Raw genomic sequence first — 25,361 nt, 5'->3', positions numbered from 1 at the left:
AATAACTCCTAACTGGAAGGGTAGCAGTCAGATTTTTAACAATCTAGATTACTTGTAAGGGGCAGATCTGAAGAAAGCCTTAACATCTAGAGAGGAAATGTAGGTGCCTCACTTCTTGGCAAATTGAATCAGGAGTCTCAGAAGGGTGACAAATAAGTCCATACGGAGCTGCCTACACCAAATTAATTGAAAATGAGAAGTGCAGGTGCACGTCTGAAATTCTACTCCTCCAAGGCTTAGGGGGCTTTAATCAGAATTGCAGAATGGAAGGTGCAGTTCTGATCTACCTGGGCAGCAGGGAAGTTGTGAACCTATGGAAATGTAATCCCATCAAACTGGGACATGTCCTGAACTAGCTGATTCTGTGGGTAGTACTTTACTAGATAAATCTATGTCAGGGTGCACCATCCTTCATGCTGTAGCTTGCTTAGGTTCAGCAAAGAATTCAGAACTCTTCCCCAAAGAAGAAATTACAGATGAAGCAAAAGTCTGTGCCTAGCAGTCAAACAGCGGTTGAGAAATGTGGGTTCTAGTTCCAGCTTGCAAAACAGTACATGCATTTTATTTTTTAAAAGAAAAACATAAAATCAAAAAAACCATAGAATTGTTTAGGTTGGAAAAGATCTTTAAGATCATCTAGTCCAACTGTTAACCTAACACTGCCAAGTCCACCACTAAACCATGTCTCAAAGCACCACATCTACAGGCCTTTTAAACACCTCCAGGGATGGTCACTCAACCACTTCCCTGGGCAGCCTGTTCCAATGCTTGACAACCCTTTCAGTGAAGAAATTCTTCCTAATATCCAATCTAAACCTCTCCTGGCACAACTTGAGGCCATGTCCTCTTGTCCTATCACTTGTTACTTGGGAGATGAGACCAACACCCACCTTGATACAACTTCCGGTAGTTGTAGAGAGCGATAAAGTCTCCCCTCAGCCTTCTTTTCTCCAGACTAAACAGCCGCAGTTCCCTCAGTCATTCCTCATAAGACTTGTGCTCTCTAGACTCTTCACCAGCTTCATTGCCCTTCTTTGAACACACTTCAGCATATCAATGTCTTTCTTGTAGTGAGGGGTTCAAAACTGAACTCAGTATTTGAGGTGTGGCCTCACCAGTGCCAAGTACAGGGGGAACGATCACTTCCCTAGTCCTGCTGGCCACGCTATTTCTGATACAAGCCAGGATGCTGTTGAGTTTCTTGGTCAACCCAACATCAAACAAGCCAGAAATAAAGCTGCAATCCAAATAAATTAAAATGACTATGCCTGCTGTGTTTTAATGTTGCAGATAGGCATTAGATTTGCTCAAAGCATGCCCATGAAATGGGCTTCTCAGGCAACTTAAGCACCTCCTTGTGTCATTTGGAGACCAGATACTTACCTACCAATATTGACAGGTATGCAGAATAGGCAGACTTAGAGATACTATTGTGATTCTGCATAAGTCCAGTCCTGAATGTCAAAATCTTCCTCAAACATGGGATTTCCAAAGGTAATTATTTCCCATAGGAACACAAATCCCACAAAAGTATTAAAGCAAAGCATTATATGAACTCTTAACTTTATGAAAATTATGTTTTACTTACATACATACCCACACACCTTGAACGTTGTGAAACTTCTGATTAATTGACAAACAAAATGTTGATTGAGGCCTACAAGCCCTTTGAGGCTATACCCATTTTACAGATGTTTACACTGAAGCACACAAAGAATTTGATGTTTCCACTATTTTACTTGTCCATGAATTTCCTGTGAATTCAGAAGTCCTAACTCTCACCTCTGTGTGTCATCCAATAGACAACCCTCCTTTCCTTGGGTCAACATACTAAAAAAATTAAAAACTGAAAAAAGAAAAAGAAAATATTGGATGCAATGTACACCCTCTGACATGAGAAGCTTTTCATTTTTCTTTTATCAAGCATTCAAGATGCTGAATTAATTAGGCTATTAACACATTAAAAGTAAGTGCTAAGTGTTAATAACATCAATTTAATCACTGCTGAGTCAGTTTTATTTTACACAGACTGATGTTGTATTTTCAGCTAAGAAACGAGATAGTAATTAGAAATTACCCAGCAATTATGATCTAAATGTGATAATTCTCTAAATGTGTTATAAAGCACCTGACAGGATTTTGATTATACATTAAAAGTTTACTATATCATCAACTTAAAATCACATGCTTTGTATTAAAGATACTAAAGCAACAAATGCTCTGATACAGGTGGGTCTTGCTAACTTCTAATTTCCATATTTCAGAGTTCCAGTGGTTTTTTTGTAAATCCGTATGGAAAAATGGCCATTGAAACAAGGCAGGATTGGCCAGTGTGCAACAAAATATGTGTGAAAACGACTATTAACTGTTGAGGATCAGTTTCCTGCTAGTTCATATTCAACTATTACACAAAACATTATTTTGCTTTCAAGATGAGATTTTTGACCAAAAAAAAGACATTTTTGAAAAATACCTTTTAAAAGACCATCAGTTGATGTCATAGAAGAAAAATGTTTTGATGTTCTTAGAACCATTCACATTTACTTGTTAAATAAATATTCTTAGAACTATAATTCATGGGAATCATGTTGAAATAATATCATTAGTTATACTTGGGAATGACAAAAATATATTTTGCTTCTCACTAGTATAACTTTTTTGAGTGCAATCAGTTTATCCTTATCTGCTTAAAAAGGTGATTTACTGGCACAGGAGACCCCATTTTGGGAAAACCACAATATTTCTCATTAAATGTTGATGAATCATAACATTCTGAATCCTCTTGTGCTGAAGGTGTATGTCAAAAAGAAGAAAATGTACCAAAACTAAATTGTTCACTCAGATTTGTGTTGTCATGGTGGTCTTATTTAACTGAAGTGTGTATCCTTAAAGCCATTTTAGAATCTTTGGTTTTAAATTTCAGAAATCATAACTGATTTCAGAAAAGGGAATTCAAAGAAAGCTTGGAAATAATGAAAAAGCTTGAAAAATATGCATAGGAATATGAAGAATAAATGTCATAACGAAGCATAAGAACAATTTGAAAACTGGATTTAGTACACAGTTTATGTTAGTGCTCTGATATGACTAGTATACTATCATCCCTTATTTTATCAATAACCTCATTGCATTAGGTGTTTTTTTATCCAAATATCAACCATGAATCAATTAATTCTGTGCAAATCTCCATTTTCTGTTAAAAAAAAAAAAAAAGGGAGAAGATAAAGCATCTAATCTCCTTAGTAGAAGGGTAACCCTGAGAAAAGTTCCCCGAGAATAATCTGAAATCTCAAAGTTCAGAGGAGAAAGGAAGAGAACCTCAAATACATTACTTTGTAAAAGTTGATGTTCAAACCATCCCTTTTTTTAAAATCTGAAACATCATTTCTGAACACAGAGTTGGCAAACTGTAAAGTATTTTAGAACAGGATTGACATTCTTTGTGAAAGCACTTTTGGATTTCCCAGTGGAAGGAGCAAACAGTTGAAATGTTCTGAGCAAGAGATTTTCTTTAGAGCATATTCAATCACATTAAAGGATAATTGCTCCTTCTTACTAATAACTGTGAACCACTCTGAGGAGCATCGCTGCCTCTGGAATACACAAGCAGTTCTGAAAATACTCCCAATGCCAATACAAGGAACACTTTTACCTGCAGGCACTGTCTCTTGCTTCTGCAATTAAACACTTAAGTTCTGCTTCTTCCTTTAGAATCTATGTAGTACTATTGTATTTTGTAAAATAGACTTCTCCAAAGTACGTGAAGTACCTTTCAGACAAGAGAATGTTTTTTCCCAAGTGAAGTTCAGGTGCTGTAAAGCATGCAGTATAATTCTGCCTTGTGGCTTCACACTTCATTGAATGCTACGACCCAGCTACATCAGGTATTCTCAGTCATATCTCTAAAATTTTATTTTAAAGGATTGACTAGATAGGTAGAGACTGTCAGAAGTTTATGTTAGCTTTAAGCTACTGATATTGTCAAAGCATTTTTATTGCAGCCAAAAGAAACTAAGGCTTCAGTCTGCCCTGTTACTATTGTTTGCCTTACAGTAACTTAAACAAGTCACAGATGAAATTATCATGCTGGAGAGGTACCTTCCACAGTGCAGTGCCATCCCATACTTCTCTGTCTGAGGCATGTAAATACTAATAATATTTTGGTTTAATCTATTCTATATTATTTTACCTGCAAAGCTGCTCTTGATCACTACTGAATAATATAAATTTATGACATGAAAATATTTTTGTGTACATGAATTGATGTAGTACAGCTGTTAAGACTGCTTGGATTTGACAGCATAAAATAGTTGTTAAACTAAATCAATGAAATTTTCATTTACCAGTCAGGTAAATTAAACAAGAGAAATTTGCTGTTCATAACTGTCTCATCTTTTTAATAAACAGGTTCCTGTTTCAGACAGTATTCTGTTGTACATACACCCTAATAGCATATTTCAGGCTCTGAGGACTCCCTTTTTTTTTCCTTTTATTTTTATCTTCTCTCTGCTTTCATAAAAGAACAAACTTATTCTATTTGTTCTTAAATTATATTTACCTCAGATAACTCATAGATTTATAACAAACAGCTTAGAAAATAAGACACCCAAAAAGAAAAGGTTTTGTGATGCAAAAAAAGAATATTTCCATTTGAGTCTATATATATTTTTCTTTCCCTCTTCACAAGATTGAAATGAATTTCATAGGAGTACATTTAACTTACACATTTAAATGAAAACTACAGTGGCATTACAGGGTTCATAATAGACTTGGTAAGCATTATTGTGACTTTTTTTGTTTCTTAGATGATATAGTAGCACATTTGGATAATAGTCCATAAATTGGGGAGCTTGCTTACAGACTGCTAGTCCCCTCTCAGCCTGCAGAGATTAGACAAACAGCTCCTACATCTCAGGAGTATTCCCCAGTCACTGGGATGAATTCATGTTTCCTTCTCTTGCTCTCCTGCCAGCCTTATGACTCTGGCCAACAGTTTCAACAGAAAGCTTCAAACCTTTTTCAGAGCACACCACAGCCAGTTGGTGAGGACGCTCTCACTGTCTCCACCAATAAAAAGACACTAGTGGTAGCATCACCAGCAACAGAACTTTGTTATTTTATGTCTTAATGCTCTGCAACAGAGCACTTGGGAACCCAAGTGAAAAGAAATGTCTACTGCAAGTCACAGAATCACAGAATCACAGAATTGTCTAGGTTGAAAAAGACCCTGAAGATCATCTAGTCCAACCATTAACCTAACACTGACAGTTCTCAACTACACCATATCCCTAAGCGCTATGTCAACTCTACTCTTAAACACCTCCAGGGGTGGGGACTCCACCACCTCCCTGGGCAGCCCATTCCAACGCCTAACAACCCGTTCTGTAAAGAAATGCTTCCTAATATCCAGTCTAAACCTTCCCTGGTGCAACTTGAGGCCATTCCCTCTTGTTCTATCACTTGTTACTCGGTTCAAGAGGCTCATCCCCAGCTCTCTGCAACCTCCTTTCAGGTAGTTGTAGAGGGTGATGAGGTCTCCCCTCAGCCTCCTCTTCTCCAGACTAAACAACCCCAGTTCCCTCAGCCGCTCCTCGTAAGACCTGTGCTCCAGACCCTTCACCAGCTTTGTTGCCCTTCTCTGGACACGCTCGAGTAATTCAATGTCCTTTTTGTAGTGAGGGGCCCAAAACTGAACACAGTAATTGAGGTGCGGCCTCACCAGTGCCAAGTACAGGGGTAGGATCACTTCCCTGTCCCTGCTGGCCACGCTATTGCTGATACAAGCCAGGATACCACTGGCCGCCTTGGCCACCTGGGCACACTGCTGGCTCCTGTTCAGCCGGCTGTCAATCAACACCCCCAGGTCCCTCTCTGACTGGCAGCTCTCCAGCCACTCCTCCCCAAGCCTGTAGCGCTGCTGGGGATTGTTGTGGCTGAAGTGCAGCACCCGGCATTTGGCCTTATTGAAACTCCTACAGTTGGCCTTAGCCCATCGCTCCAGCCTGTCCAGATCTCTCTGCAGAGCCTCCCTACCCTCGAGCAGATCAACACTCCCACCCAACTTGGTGTCATCTGCAAACTTACTGAGGGTGCACTCGATCCCCTCATCCAGATCATCAATAAAGATGTTAAACAGGAGTGGCCCCAAAACCGAGCCCTGGGGGACACCACTCGTGACTGGCCACCAGCCGGATTTAACTCTATTCACCACAACTCTTTGGGCCCGGCCATCCAGCCAGTTTTTTACCCAGCAAAGCATGTGCCCATCCAAGCTGCAAGCAGCCAGTTTCTTGAGGAGTATGCTGTGGGAAACGGTGTCAAAGGCCTTAGTAAAGTCAAGGTAGACATCATCCACAGCCTTTCCCTCATCCAATAAGCAGGTTGCCCTGTTGTAGAAGGAGATCAGGTTAGTTAAGCAGGACCTGCCTTTCATAAACCCATGCTGACTGGGCCTGATCATCTGTTTGTCCCACATGTGTTGTGTGATGGTACTCAGGATGAGCTGCTCCATCAGCTTCCCGGGCACCAAAGTCAAGCTGACAGGCCTGTAATTTCCCGGATCATCCTTCCGACCCTTCTTATAGATGGGCGTCACATTGGCCAATTTCCAATCTGTCGGGACCTCCCCGGTCAGCCAGGACTGCTGGTAAATGATGGAAAGCGGCTTGGCGAGCACCCCAGCCAGCTCCTTCAGCACTCTTGGGTGTATCCCATCCGGTCCCATAGACTTGTGTGTGCCTATGTGATGCAGTAGGTCACTGACTATCTCCTCCTGGAATGCAGGGGGGGTCATTCTCCCAGTCTCTGTCTTCTGGCTGAGGAGGCTGGATTCCCTCAGTACAACTAGTCTTGCTATTAAAGACTGAGGCAAAGAAGGCATTAAGCACCTCAGCCTTTTCCTCATCACTTGTTACCATGTTTCCTCCTGCGTCTAGCAGTCAGGTCCTTAAGCAGGTCCTTAAGTCAGGGCCTTAAGCTTAAGTCAGGGCCTTAAGCATCAGAGAGGGCACAAATTCATACACACCAAATATGCTTTGGGCACCAAAAAGGCCCTTGTTCACTACCGAGACTCTTCAGAAGTTCATTGAGCTCTCTCCTCTGGCTTTCAGACAGACTTCTTAGGAGGCTTGGATCTTTCCCCTGTTGTTTGCAATTTAGGGTGTATTGATTTATTTTTACATGCATCTTATGATTTAGATGGGTGATCATGTTTCAGATGTTTTCAATAATTGAAACTTTGAATTTATTTTTCATCCATACTCTCCTTTTTTTTTTTTAAATTTACAAAAATTACCAATAGTAAAGTCACCTGTAAATAAAAAATACAAATGGATAGAAAATGGCAGAATTTTCCCATATCCAACCAGTAGACCTTCTTCTCCATTTCTGTAATTCCAGAGATCCAAATTACAGAACATTTGCCTGGCAATCACTTACCTGAACTATGTCTATTTTGTGGTCCACAAACTCTAATGACAAAATATATTTGGCATACCTTAAATTGTTGGTTAACAGCAATTCCATTTATACTGTGCATTCTCACAGACTGCCATAAAATTACAGAGAATTCAGGAGACAAAATCAAAATTATTTCTTTGCTATATGAAACTAAAAGAAAAATGTACTTTGCTAAAAGACGTTATGCAGAAGAAGTCGATAGACACTTTGTGAAGTACTGGCCAAAAATCTTTTAATAAAGATTTCTATTATGGGTGCTAAAATTTTAAAATTAGATACCTAGATTATCTTCTGTTCTAAAAGGTCAGTAGTTCTTTACCATTTTTGCTGGTATTATACAGTTATCAAGACAACATAATCATTATGAAGATGCTCATTTCTAAAGACAAGCATGTTTGGGAGACATCATAAGATAGGAAAAGACATCAGTATCAGAACCTGATAACTTAGAAAAAGGGCTATGTTTACAAAATAATGACAGGGTGATTTGGAGGTAACACATGGAAGTAGAAAAGAGTGGAAATGTCAAAAGTACAATGGAAAAGCAAAGGAACATATGAGAAACTGTATTTATGTGAGTAATCAATATATAATTAAAAATAATGTATTAATAACTCCACATAAAGGAACACTTGAGACTGGTTAAGAAGCAGTTTGCCAGCAGACTGAGCAGGAGCAAGGAGATATCTTTAAGCACCAAAGACATCAGATCCCAGAAAAGAGGATTTACATGGTTCAGAGCCTCCCGGGCTAATCCAGTAAAAATCTCTAGTGGGATTCACAGTCAGTTGCACTAAATAGCTGCCTACAGGGAAAGTCATCAAGGCTACCTCCTTCTTTATCACAGAATGCCCCTTGAAGGCAATGGCAACTAAACAACACTGTTGCTGACTGTGAAACTGTAGCCTCAGTGTTGGGAAGCAGATGGGAATTTGGAAAGAAATGTTTAGACTTAAGTGGGACAGAACTGAGAGCTTCTCAAACTATTGTTATATTCTGAGGTCAGGTAACACTGAGAACTCTGAACAACAATTCACCAGTTTTGTTTTCTGAAGAACAACTCAAGAGATAAGCATGTGACAGCTGAAGCTAAGACTACATTCTATATTTGTTTTATTAAATACCTGTTTCTAGTATCCTAACCTTAAGATCTTACTAATCCAAGTTTTTTACTGTTTTATTTATAAATCTGTCCAATATTGTGAGGTGAATCATGATTCAGACAAATCAGAGTAGTATGAATAAAATTTCTGAGGAACCTATATTCCAGAACATTTTTAAACTCAGTGGGAATTGAGCATTTTCTGCAAGTCTGCTAGAGACTAGTGTAGGAAGAACACAAGGATGAATGTTTTAGATATTCGCAAATGCCCATCTAGTCCAGAAGTATGTCTCTCAAAAGGAGATGACTAGGCAATGTGAAGGTAGGACAAGCATTTATGCTACTTCACCTAATACCTTCTCAGCTTCCACCATGTCATGCTTTAGGAATGCCATGAGTCAGAGGTGACACACGTGTGTTACTAAACAAACAATAGATTCTTTTTTATGACATTTTTGAGCCTCCACTGAACCCATGTAAACTTTTAGTATCCAAAGAATTTGGGGTTAGGAGTTCCAGAGCGTCACATCACACACATTGCATGAAGTTTGGTTTGTTCTGAACTGGGCATCAGTAACTTGACCCTAAGGTAAGTTGACCTTAATGTCTTATTAATACTTCTTTTTTTCAAATGTTGTCTTGACTATAAGCTTGTTTAGTGTGAGTGGTATTCACAATGTTGAATCTGGGAAAGAGTTCCTTTCAGCAGATAGATACTGATCTATCGAGGTGGCAACAGCTAAAACATGGCTCCTTCCAGCTACCTTACTTCTGGACAAACTTCCACAGAGTCAGACTTAATAGACTGCATTTCACAGAATCACAGAATCATCTAGGTTGGAAAGGACCTTGAAGATCATCTAGTCCAACCGTTAACCAAGCACTGACAGTTCCCAACTACACCATATCCCTAAGTGCTATGTCAACCCTACTCTTAAACACCTCCAGGGATGGGGACTCCATTTCACACAACTCCTGGAAGATGTACCACAGTTCCTCCTTTCTCAAACTATACATAAAAGAAGGAAAAAGAGTGTACACTCCACTCACCTTATCTTTCACCTATATGAACAAGCAGTGGAGAAAATAGCCTGGATCAGTCTCTACACCTTCCTTATTACTCGGAGCAAAGACCTGCACCTCAGTTGCGTATTAAGCATATGGGAGATAGATAGAAAGGAGAAGGAAGGAAGCATACATTTTCTGTCAACCATCAGTGAAGAAGAAAACAAATATAAGCTTTCTGAGGCAGGGGAAGACAGAGGAAGAATCTTTCCCTATCACCCTCATGCAAATACTAAATAAGTTGAACAGTTTCATACGCTAGGCCTTGCAAATGGTATTCATTTCATTGCTGTAATGCTGAACGTTCAAAACCTTTATTCCTAAAGAAGTAATGCTTTAATAAAATGTATTAATTTCAAACTATTACTTTTAAATTATTTTTGTTTTTTAGTTCTTAAATGCCAAACATCAAGATTTAGTGTAATTTGATATAGGCAGAAATTCACATACCACAGATGTCCTGCAAATACGCTGAAAACGTTTTATTTTGCTCACAATACAATCAAAACTTAGGATATATTTAGAATTAGTTTAATGCCTTATTAAGCTATGTACCTGGTTACACATGAGATTTTCCTATTATTCATTTGAAATCACTGCAGAAAAGCCTAGTCAAGAGAATTTATGGGCTACTTCAGGCTGAAATTTGGAAAAAAGCATGTATTATATATTCATTAATCAATGAGAGTCCTTTTTAAAGTCTTGTTTTGTGCCAGATACTGAAATTGGATATGTTAAGGGAGAATCTTCTAATTCATAAGGAGCCTTACTGAAATTACTTAAGTTCAGCCTACGGATTTTATTCATAACCTTTCATCCCACAACTTCTAGAAAGCCACATTTGTCATCTGAACTACGTTACATTTCTGGAATTCCATATGTTACTGCAAGTTTCTCACTAAGTAAAACAGAGTCTCAGATGTATGTATTTAAATGGATCTAAAACCTAAATCTTATTTGAGTCTCCAAGTTAGTCTTTGGACGGCATTTTTCAATCTGTATAATGCAAACAGAAAGTATAATAGGAAGCAGTCCTGTAGATAACTATTAAAATGCCATGAATTTCATGAAAAACATCTTTTACAAGATTGTGAAGAATTAAATTCTTTTGATCTATATGGCTGCATGTCAATAACATAAACTTTAAAGTCAGTAACTTGGTAGATAACTAACAGATAAGTACAGTTAGATTTACTAATTAAAAACTAATTTAAGGATTAGTTTGGCAAAAGCAAGAGACATTATTTGATTTCAGCTGGTGACTGGGGTGTAAATGCATTCACAGTATACAGTACTCACAGTACCAGTTATTAAAGACTGAAACTTGGCAATAGAGGTTTGCACTACAAAGAAAACAACATACTCAACTGTAGATACAAATTAGTTCTAAATTTTTCTATAATAAAACCTGCTAAGTGAGCAGTAATAAGTTCAAACCTCACTGTTTTGCTAGACATTATGTAACTTGAAATTCTTCTACAACAAGGAGCTCTCCTGACCCTCAAATTAATTAGTTTGATTGCTACTTTTACTTTTATTCTTTCCTAAACCTGTTTGTAGCAGTGAATTGCTTGTGAAGAGCACAGAATGGAATAAAAAGGCTGGACTGAACTAATGTATTGGAGGGTGGAAAAAACCTTTGCAATTTATTAATGTATTCAAAAGACTGTTACAAAACTTTACAATTTAATTATTGGAAGATTATAGAACTGCTTCAGTGCTTCTGTACTGTGTTAAATAAACTGTACGTGCAAGGAGTAATAAATGAAATTGTTAATTTCAGTGCATCCTTAGGGAATAGTAAGGGGGGGTTTTACATTATTTAGAGCTCCAAATGGATTTGAGTTTATATACAGTAATAAATGTTAACTACATTGTTAATTAACCCTGCCTCAAGCCCCTTTTTACATTAGGACTTCAAAGACACAGTGTCTGTCAGGAAAACTCACCATTCATATTCTTAAAGATGTTTAGGACTGGGAGGATTTGTCGATAATAGGGCACCAAGGCCTCCCCCACCATGTCAGCTGACACCACCAGGTGCTGGAGGACTTTCAGCGTGATGCAGATGACCTGCCGGTTACGAAGGCTCAGTGCATCTGTGATGTAGAAAGAACAACAGGCAGAAAGCAGAATTAATTTCTAAAATGTAGAGGGAGGGGGAGGAGTCCTCTAATGGACAAATTTAATTAAACTGTACTCTGCTGGGGATTGTAAGTGGGCCTTTATTAGCCCAGTTTTGAAAGATCCCAAAGATGGATTGCAGTCCTGATGTTATAAAACACTGCCTTGTCTGATTGTTATTTGTTCCCACAATTTGTGCTGACTCTTCAGTAACCCAGAGAATGCAGATCATTATTCCCTCATGCTGCCTGTGTAATACTGGCATGGTCCAAACAAATAAAAAATAAATGTTCAGTAAGTACCATTTGGGGCCAATGGAATTGTACAACTGCAAGACAACCTGCAAAGGTTGACAACAGATACATTCTAGTACAACAATTAGTGTTTGTGTGTTTGTACTCATTTATTTCACGATAATTTTATTCATTCAGCTAACAATTCCTACTATTCTGAGAATCAGTACAATGAAACAAATGTTTATTGAAAAAAAACCCACAAAAAAACCTTGTAGGCTTTTTTTAAAAGACAAACATTCTAGGAAAAAAGAAAAAAGATTTTGTCTTTTCTACTTAGATTTTTCTTTTAGCTTTCAGTGTCATGCTTCTAATTTTATGACACTAGGACATTTCATAAATACCTTTTGTTTCTCTTCTGTTTTAATTTTACTAAAAGCAAGTGCTTTGCATTCTCTTTTGTAATTAAAAATGAGTCATGCTTGAAATATATATATTTTTTCTTTCTTGCAAAATTCTTCTAGTTATAAAACCTCCTCTGAAATTATGCAGCTGGAAGCAATTGTCAAATTTGGTACGTTATTATATATTGGTCTAATTCTCCAGTGTTCTGCCCACTTACATAGACATTTACATCATTGCACTGGGAAAGCAAAAACTGTAAAAGATAAGCTCATATCCAATGCTATGTGTTTCATAACCACAGAAGTATATAAATATATGATTCAACACAATATAACGTAAGTATAAGCACTTGGAAAAACTTATAGTAAAGAACACACTGAAATTTAAAGAGGAGTTACTAACAACTTCAAGAACTGCCTCTTCACACTGAAGTAATAGGATTCAGTATTTCTGGCACTAAATTTTGTCAGTGCACAGGAATGCTGTTTCATAGGGAATGAAGTAGTATTCTCACATAGGAGCAATGTCGGGTTTTCCATCTCTTTAAGCAAATGCACTGTGACCCACCTGCTTCTGCTTCTTATTGCAAGCCTGTTGAGTGTTAAAAATCAGAGCTAGAGCTCCAGAGCAAGGCAGATTGGTTGTGTGAATGTGTAGAGACAACTCTTGAAAACCAACTAGTAAGTAACCTCCCTTCATGCCTCTTTGCATGCTTATGAACAGCATACCAAAACTACCCTTAAGCAACAGTTAAGGAGCCCAAGTTTTAAAGGTACTGTAGTGCATCATAGGGTGATTCCAAGTAAAAGAAGTGTTGTTATATGAAAATACAGACTGAATTCCATACTTCTTATTTGCCAGTCCCTATTGTACTCATCAGGCTACATCTAATTTCATATTGTCTCTGAGCATATTAATGTGTGGACAGAAAATCCATCAATGTAGTATGCTCACACTAAGTTCCAGCAAAGAGGTTGACTATTAGAAATTATGCTTTCATGGGTAGATGTTCCAAGGCTGCTTTAGCAAAGAGAGACCCTCAGACACAATTTTAAAGACTAGGTCCAAATCCCAGGCAGGAAAATATTCTCTTACAGAGGAACAGGCATTTTTCATTTTCTTAAAGGATTCACTGGAAGAGCAAGATCTAGGGTTCCAACATATAGGTTTACTAATGACTAAATTGTCATACACAGAAATAGTAGCTAACCGAAGTAATAGGGAAATTATTGTTAATACTTGTGATTTTCAGCACAAAACTTATTATTTATTCACACAAACATGAATGAATATTTGTATTAATTTGTATGAATGAATTCATACAAAAATGAATAAAATGAATAAAATTAATAATTCATACAAATACTAACAATTAAAGGACATAAAAATTAATCAATGACAGAAATCACAGCTTCTTAATCCTTAACCAGCAAATTGTACCCACTTCCAGGAATAGTTCTTCGGACTGGAGAAGCTGTCCCAGAGGATGAGACCTTATTTTTGGGTATGCAGAGGGTATCATGTAAGTGGAAATGTCTGTTCAACCACCCCTGGGAAGAACTTTTTTCTGCAGGTGATGGCTCCTAAAGGTTTTCACATTTTCCTGTTTTCAGAGTTCTGTCTTGTGCAAAGACAACCCTGGTTTGAAGCTAAGACTGTCCTGGTAAAGATTAATTCCTTAATAAAGCCAAGAGTGTGAATTATGCCTCATGACTGAGAAGGTGTTCCAGTGAATGCAGTGAACTGACCACATACTGAATCCAGAAGAATGTTTTCAAACAACAGCTCATCACAGAACCTGTCATGCAAGTGACCTTACATCTGAGTTGTGCTGCTGGGGTGCTTGCTGGAACTTTAAACAGTAATACTGACACTTGTATGCTACAAAATCAGCTGGATACTTGTCCCACCTCCCTCAAAACAGGGGCATCCTGTCCTCCATTTGACACATAAAACAAAAGACAGAATTTGGATCAAGATTTTGAGTGCTAAAGTGATGGATATGGTAGAATCAAACAGACTGCAGAATTTGAGCCTGAAGCCCTTCAAATTGCAGAAAACTGCTGTGTGTGTTAGGAAAACACTTGTAAATATCAAAAGTAAGATCAAATTGACTGCCGAACTGTTGTTATTATTATTAAATATTTGGACTGTGGCATGCATAGCAGTCTACCAGATCCTGGCTTGATTATATTAGGCACTGCATAAACATTTAATTAGAGACAGTCTCTGCCCCAAGGATACGTCAATTTCAAACATATGTTTATCTTTTAAAAATCTGGTAATTATTTTCTGTGTACTACCACCACTGCAGACCATTCTCCCACATGAATTAAAGGAAGAAAATTTTAATGCAGTATATGAAATAAGTACATTTCAACATTTTAAAAAAGTCAGTGATATCCAGAAGTTAACAGAAATGGAAGGCAGTACTATCATCCTTACGCAGCAATAAAGCAGACCATTTAAAACTCTTAGTACAGTACAGCTATATATTCCTAAAGAAGGAAATATGCATAATATCCAAAGTATCCCAATCTGAAAGCATGCTATGCCGTTGACTCTTGACCTAGAAGTTTGCTGTAAGACATGGAAATTCACGATAACAGCAAAGTGAATGGCCAGATTGCTTTTCAGTTAAAGATACCTTTCCACTCCCTAGGGGGCTAGTCTACACGCTATCACTGTACATTTCTCTTAAGAAGCAACTCTGAAAAAAACCCCAACCCAATAAATTGACTCTGTTGCTTGGTAGTTCTGATGTTTTCTCCTTTAATGGGATATAACCTTGACAATTTTGCATGTGATTAGAATATACACTTTTCCAGGAGACCCTCTAGTTTAAATAATTGTTCAGTGCAAGTATATAATGAAGTACTTACTTCAAACACATTTTATTTTGTACTGCTACAGTTTTTCCAAACAAGTATTTTCTGAAGTTCACCATAACTTTCTTAAAAAAAGAATTTTAAAATGTGCTGGTTATTAAAGCTTGTTAGCAATGAGCTGATATACAATGCCAATTCATTGACAGCCTCATTAAATTTTACTGGCAGTTGATGTAAATTTAGAATTTTCTTTTGATAACTTCATTTAAGAGCAGAGACTTTTCTTGATACATGCCACTTGTTTGCTTATTCCTTTAGATAGAAGCAGCTTACCTATGAGGCAATAGAAATTATTATTTTAAAATATTCAAGTCTTTTCCTTGAGCAACAGTTCCAACATCTCAAAGAAAAAGATCTAGAAACTATGTAAGTTGGTATTTTTTGGTTTTATGTGGCAGTTTGGAAAATCCTATCTCAGATCTTGTCTATAAGAGCAGCCACAGCTCTTATCTTTGGGACTGATAACTTTTAGAAGTCAGGAAACATGACAGAATTCCTCCCAGTATACAGTGGATCTTTTCCATGACACAATGTATTTTCACAGAAGAGATCAAATCAGAATGTCCTTCTCCAGATAGCACATTGATAGCCTAAACTTTGAAGAATCAGATTAGATTCCCCAAACTTCCATCTCTTCTCTAAATAGTAAATTTTAGATTTTGGTAGTTCTATTTAAAGGTATATTGATATTTTAATTATCTTTAATTTGAACTGGCCTTTAATTACATTCAATCCCTTTTACCGCTTTTTCAAATACACCTGTGAATCTATGTTTTGAAATGCACTGACAGTTTCCATTTTCTATTTAGGTCTCACAACCAAAGATGATGACCAATTTAATTTGCATTCATATCTCCTCCCTTTTTTCCCTGAAGAAGAACAAGATACATAGAGCAGGTCTCCTGCAGGACGACAAGCACTCAGGATAGAGATGCTTCAATTGTTGTGATCTACTTAATCTTGTTGACCAAGGACTTCTTTTCCTAAATTCACAGTCAGGTTTAAAGAACAGCTAACATGAAGTGTTCTCAAAACGCAATTGAGTAAAGTGATACATACTTCTTTTACAGAGAATTTTGTCCACAACTTTCAAAATGCATTATACTTAACTACCTGAACTGATATAATGGAAGTATTATGTTAATTTTACAGAACAGTAATGAAGGCTGTTATAAAACACAGTGTTTCAATCAAGAGTGAATAAAAACCAGAATAACAACCTTGTGTTCTGTACTACTTTAAAGTCAAGTAAGATCCAATTTACAATACAGATGTACAGATATTTCTTCCAGTACAACTGAAGAAGTGATGTGTTGCAGTGAGGTGATGGGAAGGCGGAATAAGGGGCAAGGCAAGAAAATCGTAGGCCAATTTTGTCATCACAGTCTTTGCCCTATAAAATCAAAGCCTAAGGCACAGAAAAGGCCAAGATCCATAACTGAATCATTGATACTTGCAAGAAACATGATCATATGGAGGAGAAGGCCAGTAGCTTTTTTTCAGTTTTAGTTGTGCTCGTAATTGTAGTTTTTTACTAGATCAGCACCTATAAAACTTGAATTCTATTAACATTTGCAGGCCTTGTTTAATTAACTAGTATAAAGAATACACTGAGAACAGAGTCCCAAAAACCTTCTCAGTGACTATGACAGTTTACAGAGTTTCCATCTATTTGTAGATGTACATTCCCTCCCCTGTGCTGCCTCAAGCTACTAAACTGTGAGTACCCACCCTCTCAATGAAAACAGCATTGTTATCAATGAAACATGATACCATTTTTTAAAAAGATTTCAGGAAAGATCTGGGGAACCAAAGACCGGTAATACTGGCATCTGTACTGTAGAAATTAATATAGTGTTCTAAGTGTATTGTAGGTCCTTGAAGAAGAAGAAAGTGGACAAGAAAAGCCAGTCTGTCTCACATCTGTGCCCAGCAAGATCCTGGAGTGGATCCTCCTGGAAAATATGCTGGGGCACAGGGAAAATAAGGAGGTTATTGGTGACAGCCGACATGGCTTCACTAAGCCTGATGAATTTGGTGGCCTTCTATGACAGGGTTACAGCACTGGTGGATAAGGAAAGAGCAACTACCTGGACTTGTGCAAAGCATTTGACACTGTCCTGCATGACATGGATTGGATGGATGGACCACTCAGTGGATAAGGAATTGGCTGGATGGTTGCACTCAAAGAGTTGTGGTCAACGGATCGATTTCCAAGTGGACAGCAGTGATGAGTGGCGTTCCTCAGGGGTTGGTGTAGGGGCCGGTGCTGTTTAACATCTTTGTTGGCAACATGGGAAGTGGGATCGAGTGCACCCTCAGCAAGTTTGTCGATGACCCCAAGCTGTGTGGTGCAGTTGTCACACTGGAAGGAAGGGATGCCATCCAGAGGGACCTTGACAGGCTGGAGAGGTGGGCCCATGAGAACCTCATAAAGTTCAACAAGGCAAAGTGCAAGGTCCTGCACACAGGTCAGGGCAGTCCCAAGCACATATACAGGCTGGACGATGACTGGATTGAGAACAGCCCTGCAGAGAAGGACTTGGGGGTATTAGTGGGTGGAAAACTAACTATCAGTCAGCAATGTGTGTTTGCAGCCCAGAAAGTCAATCGCATCCTGGGCTGCATCAAGAGAAGTGTGACCAGCAGGTTGAGGGAGGGGATTCTCCCCCTCTGCTCTCGTGAGACCCCACTTGGAGTCCTGTGTCCAGCTCTGGGGGCCCGAACATAAGCAGGACATGGACCTGCTCAAGCAGGTCCAGAGGAGGCCATGAAGATGATCAGGGGGGCTGGAGCACCTCCCCGATAAGGACAGGTTGAGAGAGTTGGGGTTGTTCAGCCTGGAGAAGAGAAGGCTCTGGGGAGACCTCATTGTAGCCTTCCAGTACCTAAAGGGGGCCTACAGGAAAGATGGGGAGAGACACTTTATCAGGGAGTGTAGTGATAGGATGAGGGGTAACAGTTTTAAACTGAAAGGGGGCAGATTTAGATTAGATATTAGGAAGAAATTCTTCACTGTGAGGGCAGTGAGACACTGCAACAGGTTGTCCAGAGAAGCGGTGGCTGCCCCCTCCCTGGAAGTGTTCAAGGCCAGGTTGGATGGGGCTTTGAGCAACCTGGTCTAGTGGAAGGTGTCCCTGCCCATGTCAAGGGTGTTGGAACTAGGTGATCTTTAAGGTCCCTTCCAACCTAGACCATTCTATGATTCATTCTAACATGGTTTTCTTTCTTACTGAAAGGTAAGGTCCCTCACTGAAGGCTTTTGAAACACTTAACTGCCATGGTTTCCATATAAATAAATAAATAATTGTTTAGAGATAGGAAATGAGGGCTACAATAAATGGCCACAGAGGAGGAGTATCACTATTAGAGCCTTGCAGGAATCTGAGCTGAAGTTCATGTTTTTCAGTAGATTCATAAGTGATTTGGAAGAGATGTTTACTAATGATAACAAAGTTTTCTGGTGATACCAAGTTACTCCAGGTGCCAAAGATAAGGGCTTACTCTGAAGAACTGCAGAAGGACTTTACAGTACAGAATGACTGGGTGATAAAATGGCAAATGAAATTCAGTACTAATAAATGTTAAATATTAATAAATTAATAAACTCAGGAGAGAACAGTTCTAACTCCAACTTCAAAAGTGAGAGATGTTAATTGCAGATTTAACTTTCCAAACATGGATGAGCTTTATCTCTATTGAATGAGAAATACATTTTCTCCTCATAGACAGGAATAAAGAGGAGTAAAAATGAATCTAGTTTCTATACTATTTGAAACTACCTGAAATGACCAGTTTTGAGTGGTAGAATCTAACATAAGCCTTCTAATTACAATCACTTGTACTGGTTGATGGGAGCCTGCAGGGGAGAAATGCTTTGGTATTTAAGAATCAAGACAATTTTTTTTTGTAAAATAAGACCTTTGCTTTCTTTAAAGCATTTTAAGTCTTTAAAAGCATTTTAAGTCTTTAAAAACTAGTTTGTTTAGAGTTATTTTTCAGTCCGTGATCTTAACAACCAGAACTGGTTCTCAAGAGCAAGTCAGTCAGGAGGAAGATAACAATTCCATTCAAGGTTACTTTCTGTAGATGACAGAAATCAATTTACATGATTTACAGAAAAAAAAAAAAAAAAAGGACTACAGCCCAGAAAACCATATTTATTCCATAAAAATATTTCAGCATTCTGTGAAATAAGAAAGTATTTAATGACTACTAAATACTCAAATACAGTGAAAATATATGAGGAGAAATATAAATATAAATGTGCTTAGAACAACTGCTAGCAAGAGGTTCAACTTTACTTACCCAAAGGCAAGTGACACTGATTTGACATTAAATGGGAATTAACTACACTGTTATCCAAGACAACAATCCACATTTTACATTTAAATAGAACATGGAGAATAAGAAAACAGAAATCAGTTCAATTTAGAAATTTTTTAAACATTAAAAAGGACTCTGTAGGTGACACTGAGAGAGGACCGCTCTGTGCATTTCTTTGTATCTAAGTCACAAAAAATGTGTTTCCCTTAATGAAACATTTTCAACAAAGTTTAAGGTATCCTTGATCTACTGTGTCACAGAATGGATTTTTAACAGCATGGAAAAAGCTTCAAAAGTAATACTTCAGTATTCCTTAGGATGGAGATTATTCTTTTTGGACTCAATCAGAAATGCTGGTCTGCTGACCGCAACTGTGTAGAAACAATGCTTCCATCCAAGTTCCAATTGAAGTGCAAAGATGTGAGCTTTAGTGGCTTCTAGGACTAAGTTCAGATTGCCTATGTGTCCATTTTAGGATTCACAGTACAGAACAAAAAAAGTAAGTGCATGATCCAAGATGCTTAAGTGTTTAATTTCACATTATTTTCTTCATTAGTAAAGCTAGATCAAGATGTTCCTACTGATCATCTCACTTACTCCAACTTCTGTATTATTTTGTACTATTCCTTCATTTATGACAGTGCAGCTATAAACTAGACCATTGAAATGACTGGAGTTTAAAAGTAATGCCGCTCTGATAATATTTTGGTTTTATTTTAGGTTTGTTGGTTTTGTTTTTGTTTTTATAATACATCTGGAACTGAGATTCACTGAGTTGTTCTACAAACAATTACATTAGCAAAAGTCAGTTGCAGTGAACTGGAGCATGGGAGCTGGAACGATTGGTCACTTTGTATGTGAAGGGGTTGGAAACTCCTACAACTACGTTGCCAGCAAAGAAAATATAAATGGTAGCATGGTCATTGCCTTTGAAAGGAGAGGAGGTGCTTCCACACGAGGTGTTGGACATCCCTGATGTTACTCAGGCAAAGGTGTAGAAACTTTCTGCCCCCTCAGTCTTTATGTGTGCATGCATGTCTCATGTTGAATCTGGGGAACTCTGCGGTCAGAAAACTCAGTTGCAGAAGCCTAATGAAAGCAAGTGGAAGGACTTAAGGCTTTTCTGATCTGGCATTTATTAAGCCAAGTGTAATATTAAAAGCAATAATTTGCCAAAAAAAATGAATATCAAAAGGAATTTTACATTCCCATAATGACTACACAGAATTTAGAACAGGAGTTTTCTATTGACAAGCACATTGTGCATTAGTCATCTCTCACCCTCACACACCTTTTCCTGGCTATTCTTGGCTGGCTATAGGCCATGGTAGGCTACAAGTGAGTTTTAAGATACATCAGTCATAGTGGGGCCAGACAGATCCCTCTCTTCCCTAAAAATAAGGGAAGGCTCACGTGACCTACAGGCAGCTTTTCTTGCCACCCCAGGGCTGTGTGTCTGGGTTCTGTTCTGCTCTCTGCCACCAATGCAGTTTGTGGTGTGGGGCAAAATTTGCCTCCTTCTACCTCTTTACCTGTCTGCACAATGAAAACAACGATACAGATCTTTCTGGCAAAGAAAATATTCAGCTGTGTGTTGCACATCAGAACTTTCATAACACCTCTACAAAGTACTTTGCTATTGGCCATACATCTCAATTTATGAATCTTTGCTCTAGTTTAAATACCTCAGACAATGGGATTGCCTACACCTTCAGTGAAAGGGAGTAAAAAGTCTTAACACTTTAAAGTATGCACATTTTCTGATTTTGCTTTTTTTTTTTTTTTTATTTTTAGTTGGATTCCTTACAAGTTTGACATATACAGGTGATTTGTTTTTCCTGATTTTTACGCCATGCAATTTATAAACTATTTTATCATGTTTTGCTACTGCAAGGCATAATATATTTTGAATTTTTATTTTGAGAAATCAAAATATATTTTGAACATTTTTCTCTTTGAAAAATCAATGCCTCCAACCTGAGATAATTTTTCTTCCTCTGAATTTCAAAAAAAAAGGAGTGCCTTTCAATATGACAATCAAAAATAAGCAATTATTTTTCAAATAAATAGCATTCTTCCCTATTATTTTAGTCATATCTCAAGTATTTTAGTAATGGAACTGGACTTGTTAATTTCAGTTGTTTGCCTTTTGTTAGTCATCGCCTGTTTGTATAACCAGAATAATATTCGTTGAAAGGATTTGGGATTACAGTAACCCACACATCCATGAAGTAATATAATTTTCCTCTTTAATGATATAGTGTTCAAAAAGTGTGAACTTTGAGCAAGGCTGAGTGGAGGATAGAATTCTCCTTAAATCATTTAAATATAATACAGAATTCTAATATTTAATTTAAAATGCTTTTAGAGAGTAGCTCTTTACTAATGTTTTCCTTTGATGAACATGTTGCTTTTAAAAGCATTTTATCTGTGGAGTTATTTTTCTGTCTTTCTTTTATCCCTTTACCCTCCATCATATATATTACCTTGCCTAACAATCAATTGATTCACTCTTTCACAGTAGAAATATGGTAGTGGTCTAGAAGACGACTGGTTAATCAGATATAACTCACCCAGTGGGACACTTTAGTGACAGTAATATGTGTAAAAGACATCTGAGTTTATTGTGGATGCAGCTGAGTCACAGAAACATATATTTCTGACTACACTACTATATCACAATGTCACAGCAAATTTAAAAACTCTTAGAAGTACATACTTTCAGATTGCTTGAGATGGTGGTGTCTTTTTTTAGTATTAGTATGGCTTTAATTAGGAAGAAGCCTTTATCACTGATAATACTTTGACTCTTCACACATTAAAGCCAACACAGAACCTTTTTTAAATAAAAAAATAAGCACTGTACAATAAAATAAAGCAGAACCAACAACCAAATTTAGCTAGTGGATTCTTGAATGTGTTCCAGCATCATAAATTATGACTTGATTTAAAAGACTGTATATCAAATCCATATAAATATCCTTACCTAGCAGTCTCTTTCTAATGCTAAAAGCTGTGTAACAGCTAAAGCTTCCAAGTAATTATTTCTAAGCTAGATTCTGGTCTCAGCAAGACTTTTAAATCCTAACTGAGTAGCTCCTGTCATAAACTTGCAGTCTTCTCTGAAGAAATTATTTCAGCTTTAAAAAAAAAAAAAAAAAAAGATACTATTATAAATATATTTGGGTGGTGTTGGAAATACAGCTTTAAAGAAATGACATGATTCCGCTCTTTATGTGCTTCCCTTTTAGAAAGAAAAACCTGTAACATTGTTTTCAAAACCTTTCACAAGTGTCACTTATGGAGTAACCATTCTGAATATTATATATTCTTTTTGTCATTTTCAAAATCTACAGTAACATAATGACATCTATAATTAAGTTTTTAAAATGGGAAATAAATTGAATGAAAAAATGAAAATTTTCACTCTTCCAACACTCTTATTTCAGTATTATCAGGCTCCAAACTACATTCTCTTTCCCCTTTTCCAAAACTGTATTTGACTCTATTAATTCTGTATCACAAATACAATGACTCTGTTTTGTTCTGTATTAGCACGGATGCTGAATCATCTCGGGAAAATAGGACAAAGGACAGCAATGATACCATTACTGATCAATGATAAAACAGAAGCCATGTTTAACAAATATGAGCATCTGTTAGTATAGGTGTAGCATGCAGACTTAAGAATCTTAATACCTAACTAAAGAAGGATAATGGTTCAGAATAGTATCTCCTTGAAGTACAGATTTAAAGAAACAAGAAAGGACAAAACAGTATCCTTGGAAAGACCAGGTGTTTCAAGAAGTTTTAGTTTTAGTGGTATTACACTTGTATTAAAATAATTTATTACTTTTCACGTAATTTTTCTACAAAAAACCCTATGTTCAAATATATAAAAACTTCAAAAATCAAATTTTTAAACGCCAAAATTTTACATACAACTTTAAATAGTCAAGCAGAACTCCCAATTTGAATAGATATATGTATATGCAAAGTAATGAGAATGATGATAGACAAGATATCTAGTGAATAAATATAAGAGAACTGTAGAATAAACAAAATGGCAGAAAGAAACATAATTCCCTAAATTTCATCTGTTGATTTCTCCTGTCATTTTAGATGAACTGGTTTATACAGTAATGGATTTACATAATAAATATACAAAATCAGGTAAGAAAATGTCACTTCACATTTCCAAAAACCAAGAGCCACATTGTAATAAGAAAAACACTAACCAGACAGTCTATTCTTCTAGATTACTGAACGTACCAGGTGATTGAAGGCATAGGCCTTCTGGCTTTACACCTTACAATTTAGTCACATCTCAATAATTTCCATGAAATATACAGCCTGTCATGTTTTATTGCTTAATTAGCAACTTGTCAAAAATCTACCCTATATAAATGCAGTTTTAGGTTTGTTTGTTTTTTTTTTTTTTTTCCACATGCTCACCTACTTTTTATTGGGATAATGAGCTGAGGAATGACAGGAAGAATCTTGTTTCCACCATGTTCCAGCATGTCATGGATTCCTTGACGAGCAAAAAACTCATATGGAAATGTCATTTCACAAAGCCCATCAAAGAACAAAGGCAGGTAGCAATGATAGTCCAGCTTTTCAATCTCTACCTGAAAATACAAAATAAATAAACAAATAAATGCAATTTTTCAATACTAATACAATGTGATTAGGCCAACGGATAACTCATGCCATCTACGCAGGTATGTTTAGTAAATAATAATTTGATTTTTATCACTGCAGAATATCATTAAGTCTCAAATATGGTTTATGGCCAGATATTGAAATCCAGAAATATTAGACCTAAAGAATAGAATTAAAATGAATATGCTCGTATATATTTTCACTTTTTGATGTCAGTACCAGATTCTGATATTCTTGATTGTACACTTTTCTTTGTAAGTTACCCATGGGAATCAAATCAGTCATTTTAAGAATAACATTCTGTTTATTTCAGAAAAATCTGATCTTTACATCTTCGCTTGGACACTCAAAAGAACAAATAAGAGAAAAAATCCTGTAACCAAAAAATATGCAGCATGGCACAAATATCAATATTTGTACAGAATTCCCAGCTTTCTAGAATTTTGACCTAATTTTATTTCCGATTAATTTTAAGAGCAGTATTCTAAAGAAATTCCATGGGCCTCTACTGTGAAAAAAGGCACAGAAATTCGGTACCTATTTCTAATAAGAATCTTCCTCCCATTCTAAAATACAAAGTGTGCTAGCTTTCCAAAGCTACAGACTTTGTGAGGGATTTTTCATTCTATCCTAGTTTTTCTCCCTTTTCCTTCTTCTACACATCAGCACTCTGATGTTACATATACCCAGGATAGCCAGAGAGAACCAGAAGTTGTTTGCTTTCAGCCTGTCAAAGCTCTGAATACAGCTAAGAAGTGACTCAACAGCAAAGCACTTTCTCTGAACAGAATATGATCCTCAAAATCACTTGGAGATCAGTTCATCTCTTTAGGCATCCACTTCCATCTTTAAAACACTGCTTAGCTGCTACCCTAGTTTTTCAGCGAGCTTATATTTTGGAATTGGATAGATGCTTCCTCCTTCACACCTAACAAGCTTTGTCACACAGACCAAGCTGAAGCTCCAAATATCCTAAAAAAAATTGTCAGGTTAAGCAAACAAATACCCAGCCCTTGATTTGGGGCCAATAATCACATTCTCACTTGAATTGTGGAAGAAAAGTCTGAAATAAAGCAGCCAAGAATTGAACTTGGG

At 37.1% G+C, this 25,361-nt stretch overlaps 1 protein-coding gene across 5 annotated transcripts in view; it reads right to left on the bottom strand.

The window, feature by feature from the left end:
* Window positions 1–25,361, bottom strand: part of PACRG (parkin coregulated) — a 253,642-nt gene that overhangs the window by 90,597 nt on the left and 137,684 nt on the right. For 3 of the 5 annotated variants that reach the window (XM_074862994.1, XM_074862992.1, XM_074862990.1), the window contains exons 4-5: window positions 24,061–24,232; window positions 11,575–11,724 (exon numbers count right to left, since the gene is read on the bottom strand). In XM_074862994.1, coding sequence (XP_074719095.1) covers window positions 11,575–11,724; window positions 24,061–24,232 — 322 coding nt within the window. Of the gene's footprint in view, window positions 1–10,924; window positions 10,969–11,574; window positions 11,725–24,060; window positions 24,233–25,361 lie in introns of all 5 variants that reach the window. The other 2 variants (XM_074862989.1, XM_074862991.1) reach the window with 2 other exon arrangements.

The sequence above is a fragment of the Strix uralensis genome, chromosome 3 (genome assembly GCF_047716275.1).
Source record: "Strix uralensis isolate ZFMK-TIS-50842 chromosome 3, bStrUra1, whole genome shotgun sequence".
NCBI classification, from domain to species: domain Eukaryota; kingdom Metazoa; phylum Chordata; class Aves; order Strigiformes; family Strigidae; genus Strix; species Strix uralensis.
The sequence above is the reverse complement of the archived record's forward strand: the minus strand, read 5'-3'. Positions and strand labels throughout refer to the sequence as shown.